Source organism: Choloepus didactylus, chromosome 1 (assembly GCF_015220235.1).
Source record: "Choloepus didactylus isolate mChoDid1 chromosome 1, mChoDid1.pri, whole genome shotgun sequence".
NCBI lineage: Eukaryota > Metazoa > Chordata > Mammalia > Pilosa > Megalonychidae > Choloepus > Choloepus didactylus.
The window spans coordinates 457997-478185 of record NC_051307.1 but is presented as its reverse complement, the minus strand read 5'-3'; the positions used below and the strand labels follow the sequence as shown (position 1 = coordinate 478185).

At 41.8% G+C, this 20189-nt stretch overlaps 1 protein-coding gene and 1 pseudogene across 5 annotated transcripts in view; one reads left to right on the top strand and one right to left on the bottom strand.

The window, feature by feature from the left end:
• Positions 1 to 13954: 13954 nt before the first annotated feature.
• On the top strand, positions 13955 to 15197 carry LOC119529534 (annotated as a pseudogene).
• A 2582-nt stretch (positions 15198 to 17779) lies between these two features.
• Positions 17780 to 20189, bottom strand: part of DIP2A (disco interacting protein 2 homolog A) — a 123842-nt gene continuing 121432 nt past the window's right edge. For all 5 annotated transcript variants that reach the window (XM_037829979.1, XM_037829965.1, XM_037829986.1 and 2 more), the window contains one exon: positions 17780 to 19961. In XM_037829979.1, coding sequence (XP_037685907.1) covers positions 19709 to 19961 — 253 coding nt within the window. In that variant the 3' untranslated portion in view covers positions 17780 to 19708. The remainder of the gene's footprint in view (positions 19962 to 20189) is intronic.

Sequence of the window (20189 nt, the reverse complement as noted above, 5' to 3'; positions counted from 1 at the left end):
TTTGTTGTTCTTTCTCAAGTTCCTCCAGGTGAGCAGTTAATTCCTTGATTTTGCTCTTTCTTCTTTTTTTAATAGAAGCATTTAGGGTGATAAATTTCTCCCTCAGCAGTGCCTTTGCTGAATCCCATAAGTTTTGATATGTTATGTTCTCATTTTCATTTGCCTCAAAATATTTACTGATTTCTCTTATAATTTCTTCTTTGGCCCAAGGGTTGTTTTAAAGTGTGTTGTTTAGCCTCCATATATTTGTGAATTTTCCTGCCTTTTGCCCATTATTGAATTCTAACTTCATTCCATTATGACCTAAGAAAGTGTTTTGTAAAATTTCAGTATTTTAAAATTTACTGACACTTGCTTTGTGAACCAACATGTGGTCTATCCTGGAGAATGATCCATGAGCACTTGAGGAAACTATGTGCTGCTCTTGTTGGGTGCAGTGTTCTGTAAATGTCTGTAAGTCTAGTTCATTTATCATTTTATTCAAAATCAGTTTCCTTATTGATCTTCTCTCTAGATGTTCTGTCCATTGTTGAGAGTGGTGTATTGAAGTCACTAACTGTGCCAGTTTGAATATATTGTGTCCCCCAAATGCCATTATCTTTGATGTAATCTTATGTGGGCGGACGTTATCAGTATTCATTAGATTGTAATTCTTTGAGTGTTTCTGTGGAGATGTGCCCCACCCAGCTGTGGGTGATGACTCTGATTGGATGGTTTCCTTGGAGATGTTGCTCTGCCCATTCGGGATGGGTCTGGATTGAGTCACTGGAGCCATGTAAATGAGCTGACAGACAGGGGGAACTCAGTGCAGCTGAGAGTGGCATTTTGAAGAGGAGCTACAGCCAAGAGGGACACTTGGAAGAAAGCACAGGAGCTGCAGATGAGAGACAGTTTGAAGATGGCCATTGAAAGCAGACTCTTGCTCCAAAGAAGCTAAGAGTGGACAAATACCCCAAGTGCAACTAAGAGTGACATTTTTGAGGAACTGCAGCTCAGAGAGGAATATCCTGGGAGAAAGCCATTTTGAACCCAGAACTTTGGAGCAGACACCAGCCACGTGCCTTCCCAGCTAACAGAGGTTTTCTGGACACCATTGGCCATCCTCCAGTGAAGGTACCCGATTGCTGATGTGCTACCTTGGACATTTTATGGCCTTAAGACTGTAACTGTGTAACCAAATAAACCCCCTTTTATAAAAGCCAATCCATTTGTGGTGTTTTGCATTCTGGCAGCATTAGCAAACCAGAACACTAACTACTATTGTAGAAGTGTCTTCTTCTCCCTTCAGTTTTGTCAGTGTTTGCCTCATGTATTTTGGGGCACTTTGGCTTGGTACATAGATATTTATGATTGTTATGTCTTCTTGATGGATTGTCCCTCTTATTAAAACATAGTGTCCTTCTTTATTTCCTTTAATTGTTTTACAGTTGAAGTCTACTTTGATATTAGTATAGTTACTCCTGCTCTTTTCCGGTTGTTTGCATGAAATAGGTTTTTCCATCCTTCACCTTCAAACTGTTTTTGTCCTTGGGTCTTAAGTCTCTTGTAGACAGCATATAGATGGATCCTGTTTTTAAATGTACTCTGCCAATCTATGTCTTTTGATTGGGGAGTTTAATCCATTAAAATTTAATGTGATTACTGTAAAGGCATTACTTTCTTCAACCGTTTTTTCCTTTTGGATTTTATATGTCATAGTTTTTTTCTTTCTTTTTACCCTTTTAGTTCCCCTTACTGCTAATCTTCATTTCTACACTCTTCTCCAAACTTCTCTCTCCTGTCTTTTCCTATCTGTCTGTAGTGCTCCTTTTAGTATTTCTTGTATAGCAGGTCTCCAGTTCATGAACTCTCTGTGTGTGTTTATCTGTAAATATTTTAAACTCTCCCTCATTTTTGAAGGACAAGTTTGTCAGCTATAGACTTCTTGGTTGGCAATTTTCCTCTTTCAGTATCTTATATCATACTATTGCCCTCTTGCCTCCATGGTTTCTGTTGAGAGTTCCACACTTAAGTTATATTGAGCTTCCCTTATATGTGATGGATCACTTTTCTCTTGCTGCTTTCAGAATTCTCTGTCTTTGACATTTGACAGTCTGATTTGTAAGTGTCTCAGTGTAGGTCTATTTGAATCAATTCTGTTTGGGGTATGCTGCACTTCTTGGACTTGTAATTTTATATCTTTCATAAAAATTGGGCAATTTTCAGTGATAATTTCCTCCATTATTCTTTCTGGCCCTTTTCCCTTCTCTTCTCCTCTGGGACACCTAAAACGTGTATTTGTGTGCTTCATGTTCCCTGAGACGTTGCTCATATTTTTCCTCTTTTCCCTATCTGTTCTTTTGTGTGTAGGATTTCAGATGTCTTGTTTTCTAGTTCACTAATCCTTTCAGCTCCCTCTTCAAATCTGCTGTTGTATGTCTCCATTGTGTTTTTCTTCTCTTTTATTACACCTTGCATTCCCATAAATTCTGTCATTTTTTCTCAAGCTTTTGAATTCTTTTGTATGGTCATCTGGTGTCTTCTTTATATACTTCGTCTCTTTTGCCACATTGTCTTTCAACTTGTTGATTGATTTAGATTTGTTTGAGCATCTGCACTAGTTTGGATATATTATGTTCCACCAAAAGCCATAATCTTTGATGTGGTCTTGTGGGGGCAGATGTTTTAGTGTTGATTAGATTGAAATCCTTTGAGTATTTCCATGGAAATGTGACTCAGTCAACTGTGACTGAAACATTTGACTGGATAATTTCCATGGAGGTGTTACCCCACCCATTCAGAGTGGGTGTTAACTGAATCACTGGAGTACTTTAAAAAGAGCCACACAGGCCCAGATGCAGAGCAACCAGGACTGGAGATGGAGTGATCCAGAAAGGATTTGTGTAAAGTCCTACTGTCTAAAGGTTTTGACCCCTGTAAACTTCATGCCAAGCCAATGAGATTTTTGCGAAATCTGTATAAATGGAGCCACTGCTGGTCTGGACTGGAGAAGATGGAAAAGGAACAAATTGAAGGAAAAATTTCTTCAAAGACCCAGCCATGGAGATTGAGGTCTGGAGTCAAAAGGTCTCGGGCTGCGAGAGTGGAACAGCCCACACACGTGGAAAGGGTGAGTTTGCCCAGGAGGCAAAGCGCAGGTCTTCCGCCTCATTGCTCAGGAAGAGAGCCACCGCCCCAGGCCCCAGAGGTGGTGGAGCACATTCCCTAGGGATTGGGGAGAGCCTGGCTGACACCCCACTGTTCGGAGAGGGGAGAGCCATTGCCCCAGAGATGCAGAGTCTGGGTGGCACCCCGATGTTTGAGGAGGGTGGGGTCAAGAAGAAAGTGGTCTCCCCAGTGTGTGGATATGTTGGAGTACTCACCCCAGCATTTGGAGAGAAAAAGGCTGCCACGAAGGCCTTTGGAAAGGGTTTCTCTCAAGCCCCAAGGATACGTCATTCTGTTAATGACTCTCAGACTTTGAAATCTAATGGAGTTTGCCCTGCTGGTTTTACGAACTGTTTTGGTCCCTCAAACCCTATTTTCCTTACATGGCAATGGGACTGTTTATCCTATTAATGTCCCTCCTTTGTATATTAGAAGCAGATAACTTGTTCTAAGTTTCACAGATCCACATTTAGAGGAGAATTTTGCCTTAGGACAGACCACACCTGTAACTGATTTTGATGGGATCTTGTACTTACCTATTGTTACTGAAATGATGTAAGTTTTTGTGATATTGATGGAATGAAATGCATTTGTATTTGGAAAGACTATGTCTTTTGGGGTCCAGGGGGTGAAATGTGCTAGTTTGGGTATATTATGTCCCACCAAAAGCCATATTCTTTGATGCAGCCTTGTGGGGGCAGATGTTTTAGTGTTGATTAGATTGGAATCCTTTGAGTGTTTCCATGGAAATGTGACTCAATCAACTGTGAGTGAAACGTTTGGTTGGATAATTTCCATGGAGGTGTTACCCTACCCATTCAGGGTGGGTGTTAATTGGATCACTGGAGTAGTTTAAAAAGAGCCACACAGACCCAGATGCAGAGCAACTGAGAGTGATATTTTGATGAGCAGCTGCAGCTAAGAGAGAACAAAACGCCCCAAGAGCAACACTTTGGAGAAGGTCATTTTGAAATGCAACCTGGGAGCAAGCAGATGCCAGTCACATGCCTTCCCAGATGTGATGGTTAGGTTCATTTGTCAAGTTGGCCAGGTGATGGTACCCAGGTGTCTGGTCAAGCAAGCACTGGCCTAACCATTACTGCAAGGATATTTGTGGCTGGTTAATAAACCAGAAGGCTGGTTTAATAAATCATCAGTCAACTGGCTGCAGCTGTGACTGATTAAATCAACGAAGGGCTGTCTTCCTCAATGATAGTATATAATCAGCTGGATTTAATCCAATCAGTTGAAGACTTTTAAGTGAGACAGCTAGAGGACCTTCATTTCTTCCTTGGCTGACCAGTGAAGCATTTCCTGAGCTCACTGAAGTTGCCAGTTCCTGATGAGTTCACAGAACATCTTCACTGGAGTTGCCAGTTGCTGCCTGCCCTGGGGAATTTGGACTCGTGCATATGCACAGTTGTGTGAGACACTTTTATAAAGTCTTATATTTATAGATATCTCTTGTTGATTCTGTTTCCCTAGAGAACCCTAATACACCAGCTAACAGAGGTTTCTGGATGCCAATGGCTTTTTTCCAGTGATGATACCCTGTGTTGATGCCTTACCTTGGACACTTTATGGCCTTAAGACTGTAACTTTGTAACCAAACTCCCTTTATAAAAGCCAATCCTTTTCTGGTACTTTGCATTCTGACAGTATTAGCAAACCAGAACAGCATCTTTAGTTTCAACTCCTGTATCTCAGTTGAGGTATTAGTTTGTTTCTTTGTCTGGGTCATATCTTCGTGGTTCCTGGTGTGACTCATGATTTTTTGTTGTCTAGGCATCTGATTTTCTTGATGAGTTTATTCTGGAGGTTGTTTTCTCTCTTTTGCCTAGGGTTTTCTTGTTGGTTGGCTTTGATCTCTATCTGTTCTTTGTCTCTCTTGCTGGCCATTTGTCAGATTGGCTCTGTCCCCAGTCCTCCCCAGACTCTAGGCACCCACAGAGGCCTGCCTCAGGGATGGGAGAGAGAAACTGGGCACCACAGCAAGGTCTCGGTGTGTGGGTAAAACAAGTGTGCTGGCTCCCAGTGGTGCTCTTTTTTGCTGGCCAGTAAGTCCTGTGTTTGTTTTGGAGCCCTGCTTTAACAGTTGGATCATCCATATTTCTCCACCTAAACAGGCCAGGTTCCCATGCAGGAAGTGTAGACCAGCTCCAGTGTTCTAAGAAAGGTCTGGAGCATCTTTTTAAAGTGTTTCAGTTCCTTTGCACCTTCCAGTCTGCCCAGAAGATGGCGCTGTTGGGTAACTTACTCATCCTTGGAATCTGTTTTATCTTCTGGAGCCCAGGCAGCATCTGACCAGGCGGGCTGAGTTACCTCCTGGAGCCCAGTTTTCATCTGAGGGGGTGGGGTTGAGTTACCTTTTGGTGTCAGGCTGTGTCTGACAGGATGGGGCTGAACTGCCTCCTGGAGCTCAGGCTGCATCTGACCAGGTGGGGCTGAATCACTTCCTTGAGCCCAGGCAGCATCTGATTGGGTGGGGCTGAGTTACGTCTTGGAGCCTCACCTGTGTCTGGGCAGGGCTGGCGCCCAGGCTGCTTCTGATGGGGTGGGGCTGAATTGCCTTCTGGTGCCCAGAGTGTGTCTGACCCAGTGGGGCTGAGTTACCCCCTGGAGCCCAGGCTGTGACTGACCGGATGGGGCTGAAACTGCAGGCTCCTGGGCCCTCACTTCTCCGGCCAAGATCTGGCTCAGTGTGGGGTGTGTCCCCCACTTCACTTGGGGTGAAGGACTCCCCCAGGTACCCCCGTCTGTAGCCACCCCCCAGGCAAGGACTGGACCACCTGCTGCTGTTTCCTTTAGTGTGGGGGGTGGGCACCAGGACCCAGGGCTGGAAACGCAGTCTCTGTCCACATTTTCTCAGACTCTTTGTCCCTCCTGACCTGGGCCTTGAGATGTCCTCCCCTGTCCTCCGGGTCCCCAAATGGAGGGGATGTGTCTCACTGCTGTGAGAGGTTTTATGGTCTGTGTCCCTGTTGGGAGGTGGGAGGGATCCCGGCCGCTGTTGTGTCCCACGCTGTGTGAGGCTGAGTGATGTGGAGGGGAGAGGACCGGCTGGTCCAGAACAGAATTTTCCTACTGGATATTTTTCTCTGTCTTCAATTCAGCATTTGTACAGACATTCTCCAGTCTATGCCTTTCTCCAGAGTTCTGAACTAGTCAGAATTGTCCTTTTGTTGTTGTTGAGTCTCTGGAGAGAAGTTTTCAGTAGAAGCTTACATTGCTGTGTTGATGACCACCCCTGTAGTGTATGTTTTCCTCACATTTTAAAAATTGTAGAATATAACATATATACATAAAAGTGATAACTTTCCAAGTGCAATTTAACAAGTAGTTAGCAATTTCAAAGAATATTATAGGTTACTATTCTGTAGTTTCAGTTATTTCCTTATTATGAAATATATATACAAAAAGGTAGTATCTTTGAAAGTATGATTTAACTAGTAGATATATAGGAAATTTCCAAGGTTATTATGAGTTATAGTACCATAGTTTCAGTTATTTCCTTATTGTGAAACATAACATATATACAAAACGGTATGGCTTTCAAATTACAATTTAACAAGTAGCTACAGAACAAATTTCAAAGGATGTTACGGGTTACAGTTCCACCATTTCAGTTCTTTCCTTCTATCTATCCTAATACCCTAGCAACTATGGAAAAGCAAATTAATTATTATATAAAGATTCAGTGTTCATAATTGTTTGTTAAATTCCACCTTATCTGTTGCTACCCCTTCCCTTAGTTGAATCAATTTCCCAATCTTCAGGGATGTTTAGGCAGTGACCACCCTAACCTTTTCATGTTGAAAAGGGGTGTTGACTTCATGAGCAAAGGGGACATATCTGGTTGATGTTCTTGAAGAGACTATTGCCTCTGGGTTTGGGGACTTAGCTGGCATAGGGGCTCTCTGAAGGATTTAAGTTTAACAATTGGCATCCCTATCCATTACCATACCTCTAAATTCACCATCATTAACATATCTGAATGTATTAGATTATCATTCCCCTTCAATAACTACTATCACTAGGTCCCCAATATTTTTATAAGACATTGATTTTACATTGTTCAGATAGTTCATAGAAGTGGTAACATACAGTATGTCTCCTTTTCCATCTAAGTTTTTTCACTCAGAATTATATCTTCCAGGTTCATCCATGATGCCATGTTTCAAGACCTTGTTGCTTCCTGCTGGCTCCATAGTATTCCATGGTGTGTGTGTGTATAATATATACATTTTGTTTATCCACTCATCTGTTGAAGGACACTTGTATTGTTTCCATCTCTTGGCAATTGTGAATATTGCTGTTGTGAACATCAGTGTACAAATGTCTGTTCATGTCACTGCTTTCAAATCTTCTGGGTATAAACCAAGAAGTGAAATTGCTGGATCATAGAGTAATTCAGTATCTAGTTTTCTGAGAAACTACCAAACCGTCTTCCAGAGTGGCTGTACCATTATACAGTCTAACCAGCAATGAATAACAGTTACAATTTCTCCACATCCTCTCCAGGGTTTGTAGTTTCCTGTTTGTTTGATGGCAGCCATTCTTACTGGTGTGAGATGGTATCTCATTGTGGTCTTGATTTGCATCTCACTAATATCTAGTGAAGGTGAACATTTTTTTCATGGGTTTTATAGCCATGTGTATTTCCTCTTTGGAGAAATGACTTTTCATATCTTTTGCCCATTTTTTCACTGGGCTGTTTGTACTACTGCCATTGAGTTGCAGGATTTCTTTGTATTTGCAAGATGTTAGTCTCTTATCAGATACATGACGTCCAAATATTTTCTCCCATTGAGTTGGCTGCCTCTTCACCTTTTTGACAAATTCCTTTGAGGTACAGAAGCTTTTGATTTTGAGGAGTTCCCATTTATCTATTTTTTCTTTCATTGTTTGTGCTTTGGGTGTAAGGTCTAAGAAGCTACCTCCTATTACTAGGTCTTGAAGATGTTTCCCTACATTATCTTCTAGGAGTTTTACGGTACTGTCCCTTATATTGAGGTCTTTGATCCACTTTGAGTTAATTTTTGTGTAAGGTGTGAGGTAGGGGTCCTCTTTCATTCTTTTGGATATGGATATCCAGTTCTCCCAGCCCATTTTTTGAAAAGACTGTTCTGTCCCAGTTCAGTGGATTTGGGGGCCTTGTCAAAAATCAGTCGACCGTATATCTGGGGGTCTCTTTTTGAACTCTCAGTTCGATTCCATAGATCAACATGCCTGTCTTTATGTCAATGTTTTGACCACTGTAGCTTTATAGTAGGTTTCAAAGTCTGGGAACTGTAATTCCTCCCACTTTGTTGTTCTTTTTAAAGATGTTTCTGGCAATTCGAGGCCCCTTTCCCTTCCAAATAAATTTGAAAACTAGCTTTTCCAAGTATATTGTTGGAGTTTGGATTGGGATTGTGTTGAATCTGTAGATCAGTTTGGGTAGAAATGACATCTTAAAAATATTTAGTCTTTCTATCCATGAGCATGGAATATATTCACACCTATTTAGGTCCTTTTTATTTCTTTTAGTAAAATTTTGTAATTTTCTGTGTAGAGGTCTTTTACGTCCTTGGTTAACTTGATTTTTTAAGTTGTTGTGAATGGAATTTTTTTTATTGCCTCTTTTGTTAGCTCATTACTAGTGTATAGGAACATTACTGACTTTATTACCGACTTATGTGCATTAATGCTATATCCCCCCACTCTGCTGAATTTTTTTATTAGCTCAAGCAGCTCTGTGGTCGATTTTTCAGATATAAGATCATATTATCTGCAAATAATGACAGTTTTACTTTTCCCTTTCCAATTTGGATACCTTTTTTATCTTTATCTTGGTGAACTGCTCTGGCTAGAACAACGTCAATGTCAAATAACAGAGGTGACAGTGGGCATCCTTGACACATTCCTGATCTTAGGGGGACTGATTTTTCAGCCTCTCACCATTGAGTATTAGGCTGGCTGTAGGTTTTTTGTATGTGCCCTTTATCATATTGAGGAAGTGTCCTTCAATTCCTACTTTTTGAAGTGTTTTTATCAAAAAGGGATGTTGTATTTTGTCGAATGCTTTTTCACCAGCTATTGTGATGGTTCTTTGATTTTTCCCTTTTGATTTGTTGATGTGTTGAATTACATTAATTGATTTTCTTATGTTGAACCACCCTTGCATGCAGGAATGAACCCCACTTGGTCATGGTGTATAATTCTTTTAATGGCCTTTCGATTCGATTTGCAAGTATTTTGATTAGGATTTTTGCATCTATATTCATGAGGGAGATTGGCTTATAGTTTTCCTTTTTTTATAGTGTCTCTTTGTCTGGTTTTGACATCAGAGTGATACTAGCTTCATAAAATGTTAAGTAGTGTTCCTCCTTTCTGTTCACTTTTTTGAAAGAGTTTTTGAGCAGGAATGGTGTCAATTCTTTTTGGAAAGTTTGGTACAATTCCCCTGTGAAGCCGTCTGACCCTGGGCTTTTATTTGTAGGTAGATTTTTGATGACTGATTGGATCGCTTTGCTTGTGATTGATTTCTTGAGGTCTTCTATTTCTTCTCTGGTCAGTCTAGGTTGTTCATGAGTTTCCAGGAAGTTGTCCATTTCCTCTAAATTGTCTGTCTTGTTGGCATACTCATAGTATCCTCTTATGATTTCTTTTTAACTGTCTTCGGGATCTGTAGTAATTATCCCCTTCTCAATTCTATTTATTTGGGTCTTCTCTCTTTTTGACTTTGTCAGTCTAACTAAAGGTCTGTCAATCTTGTTGATCTTCTCCAAGAACCAACTTTTGGTTTTATTTATTCTCTCCATTGTTTTTTTGTTCTCCAGCTCATTTATTTCTGCTTTAATCTTTTATTCCTTTTTTTCTACTTGCTTCTGGGTTAGTTTGCTGATCATTCTTTAGCCTCTTCAGTTGTTCAGTTAGGTCTTTAGTTTTAGTTCTTTCTTGCTTTTTCATATATGTATTTAGAGCTATAAATTTCCCTCTCAGCACTACCTTCGCTGCATCCCACAGGTTTTGATATGTTGTTGTGTTCTCATTTTCATTCATCTCTAGATATTTACCAATTTCTCTTGCAATTTCTTCTTTGACCCACTGGTTGTTTAGGAGTGTGTTGTTTAACCTCCATATATTTGTGAAAGATCTGGTTCCTTGGTGGTTGTTGATTTCTAGTTGCATTCCATTGTGAACAGAGAATGTGCTTTGAATAATTTCAGTCTTTTTAAATTTATTAAGACTTGTTTTGTGCCCCAGCGTATGATCTATCCTGGAAGACATTTCATGGACAATAGAGGAGAATGTATATCCTGGTACTTTAGGATGTAATGATCCATCTATGTCTATTAAGTCTAATTCATTTACCATATTGTTCAGGTTCTCAATTTCCTTATTGGTACTGTCTAGTTGTTCTATCTATAGAAGAGAATGGTGTATTGAAGTCATGTAAGAAAATGCTTGTTATCTTCTTTGGCCTCTGGATTGGCACAGCTTTCATGGGCTGTGACAAATCCATTCACATTCAATGTTATTACTGTGAAGGGAGTTCCTGAACCAGTCATCTTATCCTTTGCCTTTTAATTGTCAGATCTATTTTTTCCCTCTCTCTCTTTTTTTTTCTTTAAGTTGCCCTTGCTAATAACTCTTCAGTTTTGTGCTCTTCTCCAGACCTCTCTCTCCTTTCTTTTTTTCCCTCAGATGTTAGAGCTCCCTTTAGTATTTCATGCCGAGCAAGTCTCTTGTTACCAAATTCTCTCAGCATCTATGAAAATTTTAAACTCTCCCTCAATTGTGAAGGAGAGCTTTGCTGGATAAAGAATTCTTGGCTGGCAATTTTTCTCTTTCAGAATCTTAAATGTCATATCACTCCCTTCTTGCCTCCATGGTGCTCACTGAGTAGTCATTACTTAGCCTTGTGTTGTTTCCCTTGTATGTGGTGAATCACTTCTCTCTTGCTGCTTTGAGAAGCCTCTCCTTCTCTTTGGCATTCTCTTCGGCATCAGCGTATGTCTCGGAATAGGTTTATTTGGATTTATTCTTTTTGGAGTTCATTGGGCATCTTTAATTTGCATATTTATGTCATTTAGTGGGGTTGAGAAGTTTTCCCCAACAATGTCTTTGAATACTTTTCTTAGCCCTTTATTATTCTCTTCACCTGAAACATCAATGATTCTTGTATTTGTGCGCTTCATGTTATCAATCATTTCCCTGAGATCCATTTCAAATTTTTCATTTTTTTTCACCATTTGTTCTTTTGTGCTTTCACTTTCCAACACAGTATCTTCGAGTTCACGTATTTGTTCCTCTACTTCTTCAAATCCGGTGTCATGTGTCTCAAGAATCTTTTTAATTTGTTCAACAGTATTGTTTATTTCCATAAGCTCTGCTATTTTTTTTTAATTTACTCATGCAAATTCTTCTTTCTGCTCTTCTAGGGTCTTATTCATGTCCTTTATATCCTGAGCCATAATACTGATGTTTGTGTGTACCTCTTTAATTGCTTCAAATTTTGTGTCTCTTGTGGCTCTTTAATGTGTTCATTTGGCTTGTCCATGTCTTCTATATCCTTTAAGTGCTTTGTAATTTTCTGCTGGCCGCAGGGCATTTGCTTGTCTCGATAGGGTTGTTTTGGGAAGTGCAGAATTAATTGAACATTTATATATAATTTGGTTTGCTGGAGTGCAGTTTCCCTAACCTTCCAGCAGGTGGAGCTCTCAAGTAGGTCTTCCCTGAACGTCTGTGGGTGGGTGGAGTCCAAACCCGGTGGGGAGCCAATCAGGGCACCGGATTTCCATGTGCTCTGGGGAATCGCTGTCCTGGGGCTGCAACGTGGGCACCGAGCAGGTGGGCAGGGAGCCTGATCAAAGGCAACTGCATGTGGACTGTGGGCCCTGCCTGCTAGTTCTCTGCCTTGCACCCGTGAGTCTCTGGGGTTCCCGATGGCTGGCATGGCGTCTCTCCCTTCCCTGCTCCTTGCTGCTGCACCCCCTGGACTTCTGTGTGGGGAGAGCAGTCACCGCCTGCGGGGTTCTCTCACGAGGCTCCCCACTGTCTGGCTGTGAAGGACTACCCCCCAGCAAACCATCAAGGCAGGTGGGCAGGAGCGGAGAGCCGCTGCTCACTCCTGTGCCCAGCGGTTTTACTGCTGCTGGCCTTGGGTGGTGTGGTCCAAATGGGGAACACACTCACCACGTCCCTCCTCCGTTTTTGTCGGTGTCCCCTCCACATCCTGTGGGGGACCCTCTGTGGCCAGTCACACCCTGGAACTGCGGTGCCTGGTGTCCTCCAGCCCGTTTTTAGTTGCTTTCTCAGATGAGAAGCCGGTTCCACCTCACCTACTCTGCCATCTTCCCGGAAGTCTCTAGTGTATTTTTAATTTCATTTATTGTGCCTTTTATTCCCATAAGATCTGTTAGTTTTCTTTGCATGCATCCAAATTCTTCTTTATATTCACCCACTTCTTAATATCCTTTATCTCTTTAGCTATCCCATTGAACTTGTTTAGGAGATTTGTTTGAACATCTTTGATTAGTTGTTCCAGATTCTGTATCTCTCCCAACTTTGTGATTTGCTCCTTTGGGTTATTTCTTCCTGTTTCTTCATAAGGATTTTTTTTTTTTTTGGCTGATATCTGGGCATTGGATTGTTTTGGTGATTTTACTCTAAAGTTTAGATTCTCTCTCATCAAAACTTTTGTTGTTGATTGGATTTGCATTAGTGCTCTTTTTGACAACTGGCTGGTCAATATTCCCCAACCAGGGCCGGGCCAGGGGCTCATGAAGGGGGCGCACACCAGCTCTCAGGGCCCCCGGGAGAATGTCAGGACGGCACTTTCCTGGTCTACCCAGCATTTGTCCATCTTCACCCAGAAGCCTTTAGGTGTCTTCCCAGAGGTGTGTTTTCCTCACCTGCCACCTGAGGATGCGCTTTGGCAGCCTGGTCCCTGCCTCCCTCAGAAGGCCAAAAAGCTCCTGTCAACTCCCGACACCGGTGTAGCCGCTAGTGTTTAAACCACTGGTGCTTCCAGCTGTGCAAATTTGCCGGTCAAAACCTGGCACAGTGTTAAACCATATCCCGCCTGCTCTGTCCTCAGGGACTGGACCTCTGCAGCCACCCACCGGCCAGAGACCGGAGATCTGGATGTGCTGTGCCCCAGGTGGGTTGGGCACGAGGACTCAGGGCTAGGGGTTAGCACTTTCCTACGTGCTGCAGAGCACACCCCTGACATCCAGAGCCCCAGATCTGTTGTTGCAAGCAGTTTTTGCCTGACCTGTGGTGGTTTTTCTGGGAAAGAAGTGAGCCCAGCCTCTCCCTTAAATCAGCATCTTGGGTCCTTCTTTTTCCACCTTTTAATGCCAGCTGAATGCTATATGTTGTCTTTGAACTTCTGGTCCCCCCACGAAAGCACGGCTTCCTCTCTCCCTCAAAGCTTCATCTTACCCTTCCTGCTCCTGGTTCCACTTTTGACTGTTAAGCAATTTTAATGTAAGAAGCACGGATGGTGCCTTCTCAGTGCCTTTTAGAGCCTGGGGAATAAGGAACCACTCTTAGTAGGCTCTCAGCTCCTCTCTATTTCTCACTTTGTACCACCCTCAGCAGAATCCACAATGATAATTCCAGAGCATCTCACAGTTCCTTCACTCGACCCCAAAAGGCAGAGCTGGATGCCAAGAAGGACAGTGAGAAGAGGGGTGGCACGACAGGGGTCCACCTGCAGGTTCTCTGACGGCCCCATTGGATACTTCAACAATCATTCTTCCTAAACACAAATTATTTACTAAGAAGCAAAAATGTAAAAATACAAATAGCAAAAACAATGAGTTTTGGTGAGGCCTGAGTTACTCTGGGGTAGCCACATCTGTCTCACCAGGATCTTGCCACCTGGGATGTTACCAAATTGACGCAGCTTTCACAGTTATCCACAGACGAGCCACAATTCACACAGGCATAATTAGTCATGTAGCTCATGGGAATTCTGGAGTTTACACCATCAGGTTAAAAAACGAATTAGAAAGAAACATCACAATCAAGCTTGGATATGCTAGTGCCAAGGTTTATGAACTTGACCCAAGTTGTCCTCAGCCAGAAGGTTATAGCTCCTGAGGCCGTTGTACAGCCGATGGGTTTCCTACAGACATTCGAGGGCCAAAGGAAGCTTCAAACAAGTCAGACGTGTTCCCCTTGCTGACTGCTTTGGCTGTCCTGTTTTGATGGCTACTATGGTGACCGGTGCAGCACTTCTGTCAATAGCCAGAAGTGGATCTTGTCCTTGGCCTTAGACTTCTGAGCACTTGGCTGCTATAGAAACCATGAAACTGAAGCACACTTTGATTCTACAAAATAAAATTGATTGGGGAAAATCAACTCAGGCAAAGAACATGAACAGATCCTTGCATTTCTATAAGGTACAGCAGCAGAAGGTGCTCCTATTATGCCAATTTCTATTCAGCTGAAATACAATAAAGAAGTTATCTGTGAGTATATGGTAAAGAAAATTCTAGTACCTCCAAGCAACTTTACTTCAGGTCCTTTGTTGTCAATAAATCTGGCTGTTGACCTCACGTGGGTGGAGCAGGCGGCAGTATTCTAAAAGCCGAGCTAATGGTGGGCCAGGAGAGAGAAGTCAGACCTGGTATTGTTTCCAAAATTTGGCCCCACTCTGTGCCGGGCCAAAAGAATGGTGGGACAGGTGCCTGGTGCAGGGATGCTCTGAGATCTTCAGAGAACTGGAAATTTTCTTTCTCCTGCTTAGACAGCTTCTAGGTGATTGCACTAAAGGAAATAAGAAAGCTGCAAGGTGCAAAAGCTGTCCATGAATGAAGTGCTCATGGTGAACATGGGATCCCTGTGCAGATGGAAGAGTTAGTGCAGTTGAGGGAGAAATAGCCCTTAGCCGAAGAGTTGAGAGACACTGGCCTTGAGTGGCTGGGGCCAGATAAGAAGAGGAGTGACAGTCAAGCCAAGAGCAGGTGACGACTGAAGAATCCCAGTTAAATGATGTACATTTGAATCAAGCCGGAATTTCTCTTAACGACCTAGGGGTGTAATTCAAAGCAATACTGGAGAATTAATTCACAGCTCATTACCTCAGTAGTAGCTATAAGGTTATTTTCATCTGGTGATGAAAATTTAATTTCTAGTATTCAGTCTACAATAAATGGGAAAAATGGTATAATGTTGGATTTAACCTACATTTTAGCAGAAATGAATCATTCTCAAATAATGTCTAATTTTTATATACATCAATGCAGTTTTCAAATAAAACTGTTTGCTATAGCCAGCTTTTGCTGTAGCATACTGTTCTGGTTTGCTAATGCTGCCAGAATGCAAAACACCAGAAATGGATTGGCTTTTATAAAGGGGGTTTATTTGGTTACACAGTTACAGTCTTAAGGCCATAAAGTGTCCAAGGTAAGTCATCAACAATCGGGTGCCTTCACTGGAGGATGGCCAATGGCATCTGGAAAATCTCCGTTAGCTGGGAAGGCACATGGCTGGCGTCTTCTCCAGAGTTCTGGTTTCAAAAGGATTTTCTCTCTAGGCTGCAGCAGCGAGCTCCTTCTGTCTGAGCTTCTTATATAGGACTCTGGTGATTGAATCAAGACCCACCCTGAATGGGTGGGGTCCATATTTCCATGAAATTATCCAATCAAATGTTTTACTCACAGTTGATTCACATCTCCATGGAAACAATCAAAGGATTCCAACCTAATCAACACTAATACATCTGCCCCCACAAGACTGTATCAAAGAACATGGTGTTTTGGGGGACAAAATACACCCAACCCAGCACACAAACCTACCACAGAACCTATTTAAAATGAAGTTTAGGAAGCCTAAAAAACATTGGTTTTGCAGTTTTTCATGCGGCTACCTTTGAAAATAATTCTTTAATTCTCTAACATTGAATTGAGCATCACGCAAAGGAAGAGGAACGCCATAGGTGATGTTACTGTTACTGCATCCAATTTAGAGGAAAAGTGTTTCCTCTTAATCTTTTAGGACCAACTTATGCAAAGAATTTGAGATAGAAAGGGAATGCTTTGTTCTCTTCTTTTTACTGAACAAATGTGGACCTGACTCACCAAGAGCATTTACCATCAGCGAGATGGAAGCAACAAAAGGTCGTCTTGCTCTTTCTTTAGAATAGTCTGGAAGGCCCAAAGGCAGGCCTCGCCTCACCGGGTTCTATGTGGCTCTATGGTCAGAACTGAGCAAACACTGGAGGTTATTTCTCTGCCATTACTGCCCCTTAGGGCTGTGTTGACCATTTCAGTAGAACCACTTTGCAACAAGATTTAGAATCTGAAATTTAGTGCATGCAACCGCAGTCTGGATAAAATAATTAGAACATTTGAAAAAGAACCTGAATTTAAAAAAATAGAATCAAGATGGAAATAACGCGCTAGAAAAAGGATGGGCTATGTGGAGGCTATGATTGTTGACATAAAATGGTTCCAACAAATCACTAAGAAAAAACTCCAGCTTAGTAAGAATGGCCAAATCAGAATAAACTGCATCAGATGAGAACCAAAAATGACCATAAACACATATGAAAACACATTCTATATGATTAGACATTAAACACTTATTTGCCAATCAAAATGGCAAAAACTTATTTTTATCTTGAACAAACGTCCATTTCCAACACTGTCGGGGTTGCTGGGAAAGACGTCTCTCTGATACTACTGGTCCACCTTCCTGGAAGGCAGTGGGCACCAAAAGCTTCCAACATCAAAAGATGAATGGACAAACAAAATGTAGTATATACACACAATTGAATATTATTCAATTGTAAAAAGGAAAGTTCTCATCTGTGTAACAACATGGATGAACCTTGAAAACATCATGTTGGGTTAAATAAGCAAGATACAAAAGGACAAATATTGTATTATCCCACTTACATGAAATATCTCGAAGTGAATTTCTAGAACAGATAGATTATAGATTACCAGGGACCAGGGATGGGTGGGGAGAGGGAGTTACTAATAAATGGGTAAAGAGGTTCTCTTTGAGGTGAAGAAAAAGTTCAGGTAATGGATACTGGAGATGGTAGCACAATATTGGGAATATAATTAGTACAACTGAACTGTACACATGAAAGTGGTTAAAATGGGCAATTTTAAATTGTACATATGTTACTACAATAAAAAGTTTAAAAAAATAGCTTCAAACATGGCATAAACTTTCTAGTCATGGTGTCCGTAGGAAAGGAGCCTAAGGGCAGTAATTATGCAGGTCTGTATGTGTGCATGCATGTGTGTACGTGCGTGTGTATTTATGTGTGTGCATATATCCGTGCATGTGTGTAAGTGCGTATTTATGTGTGTGCATATATCTGTGCATGTGCGTAAGTGCGTGTGTATTTATGTGTGTGCATATATCTGTGCATGTGCGTAAGTGCGTGTGTGTGCATGAACATTTATGTGTGCATATATCCGTGCATGTTATGTCACTGCATGTGTATTTATGTGTGTGCATATATCCGTGCATGTGTGTGCATGTCTGCGGAGGTTCTCTGCAGCAATGATGAAAGCAACACTGATGCACAATGGAGTGAAAGCTACATTTAGTCCTGGCACACCTGTGAAATGATTATAAAGCTGTTAAAATGAAATGTGGAAGAATATAATGGAACAGATTAAAAAGTATGTAATTTATTAAGAATAAAAGCAGATTATAAAATAAGTATATGATCCTAATTTTTTAAAAATTTAAAAAAAAGGAAAAAATAAATCCCTGAAAGGACTTACGTCAAATACTAATGCAGCTGTTGCTCAGAGGTAGGCTATTAAGAGATTTTAATTTTCTTCCTTACGCTTTAATGGATTTTATGCTGTAAGCCTAACTGCTTTTATTTAAAAAAAAATAGTATATAATAAAATACATCCTAGTTGTGGTAATTTTAAAAACCTTTTCATGAATTTCAAAATATTGAATTACAGTCAATAACTTTTTATTAACATGATATAAAAATTTTAGTGTGATACACAGAATTCCCAGAGTAATTTTGAGACATTTTAATACACTTCTGAAAATCTTAATTTACAAAACACCTTGTCTTACTGCCACTGATCTTTCAATTCAAAAATCTTACAATATTTTGTTTGCTATAAAACTACATTAAAATTGGGGTTAGGTAGTTCTTTTTCCTCCCTGGCCACTCTCTTATAAGGAATGTCCATTAGTCCGTTGCTAAACCTCTGAATGTCAAGCAATGCGTTACGTATTTACATAATTACAGTGGGATTATTAGAAGCAGCGTCACATCACAGGCCAACAGCTGCTACACCGGCTGCCACCTGCAGCCACGGAAGAGTAAGGTTTAAGAATCCGCAGTCACTCACTGGAGAATTTAAGATGACAGAGGATTAACTGCAGGTTTGTTAGGCACTGATGCAGGCTCATTCCAGAGAACCGTTTGTCTCTGTGAAGCGTGTGTGATTCCTAAACCACCACCCTCAGCCCCCAGAAAGCCCAGCAACTCAGCGCATTCTCTACTAGCCTTATAAAAATAATCTACCTCTCAGATTGGTATTTGACTTCAAATTCTTAGAAGTATCTACAGGAGTTTACATTCTCTTCTTTGATTTAGGCTACTGTAATTATTAGACCACTTGGTTTAGTCCAGTTTGAATAAAATAACTATGATTTGGCCAAATTTTCTAGGCACATGACTCAAAAGGCGACAGCAGATGATGCATGTGAGATTGTCTTCACCTTCCACTGGCACTGCCGAAGGTTCACAAAACTGCACCTAGAGCATGCCTTTCCCACCAGTGCTTCCAAATCTGACTTGTAATAAAAATGAAGTTCAGTACATTTCTGTGGTATTGAGATGTATTAATATTGCAGTGTCATGAAAATGAGTCATCCACACAGCATGAAGTTCCAAACCTAGGAAAGTGGTGTAAAACGAAAACACTGGTTTATCTTTCTGAAACAGAACATCTAACTCGACAGTGCAAGATGGCGCTTACTGAGCGTCTGACACGATATGCAGCTGGGCACACCTGCTTCAGGAAAGAAACTGGCAAAGAGGGTCACCGTGGTAGCCACGTGCAGCCGGATCTCGCTTCCTCCCAGGCTTGCTGGGCTCAGCCTCCTCAGGTGAGAACACACGGGGCAGCGGTACTAGGCGGCCTCAGCGTCTTTCCAGCACAGAAATTCTCACTTGAAATGGGAATAAATAATTGAATTTCAAAAATCGGGGACTATCTTTTTAGCCTAAAGAAGTGCAAACTTGTAATACAGTAGAGAACTGTGCATCGGCAGTTTTCTCAAATGCCCATCCCAGGTGCGCCTTTCCCTTCCCCTCACCCTGTCTGATAAATACTGACATCATGTTTTGGTAAATGTCCTTGGCAGACTCAGTCCCCTTAAATAAATTCAGGAAGTGTTTCCCAAGACGATCTGCAGCAGGAAACAAAGGAGGTGCAGCACTGTGTGAAGACCGGTGTCCCCTCCCCGAGTGAAGGAGACACTTCCGGCTGGACCCTGCCCCGAGGTCCCAATTACAGCTTTTTGAAGCATCCAGGTTTTGATCCCTCCAGCTTTGACACATCGATCCTCACATGTTGTAAGCAACATAAATCGGGTCCAGCTGGTCAGCCAGGAACCCGTCCCGCAGGTGCATCCGCTGCTTCTCGCCCCGAGAGTTGATGGGGATCACGCCCGGGTCCACGACGACCACCACGCCGACGACGAGGTGGTGCTCCTCCAGCACCACGCTGGTCACCAGGGCCACCAGGTCCAGTGCGTCCTGCTCCGGGCCCTCCAGCTCCACCACCACCACCAGCAGGTTGGTCCAGGTGAACACGGCGCTGCAGGTGAGACAGGCACAGGCTGAGGTCCACGGGCATTGGGCAAAGGGAGGCCACGTGTGGCGCAACGTCGTTTACGATTTACAGGTCACACTGTTGTGTTCTATAGGAATACCCTCTTTAATTAAAGTTCTTATTAAGAATCAAGAGTATTACTTCATGTTGAAATGTTGAAATCTGAAATAGTTCCCTACAAAGTGAAGAAATCATGAGTTGTGACCATTTAAA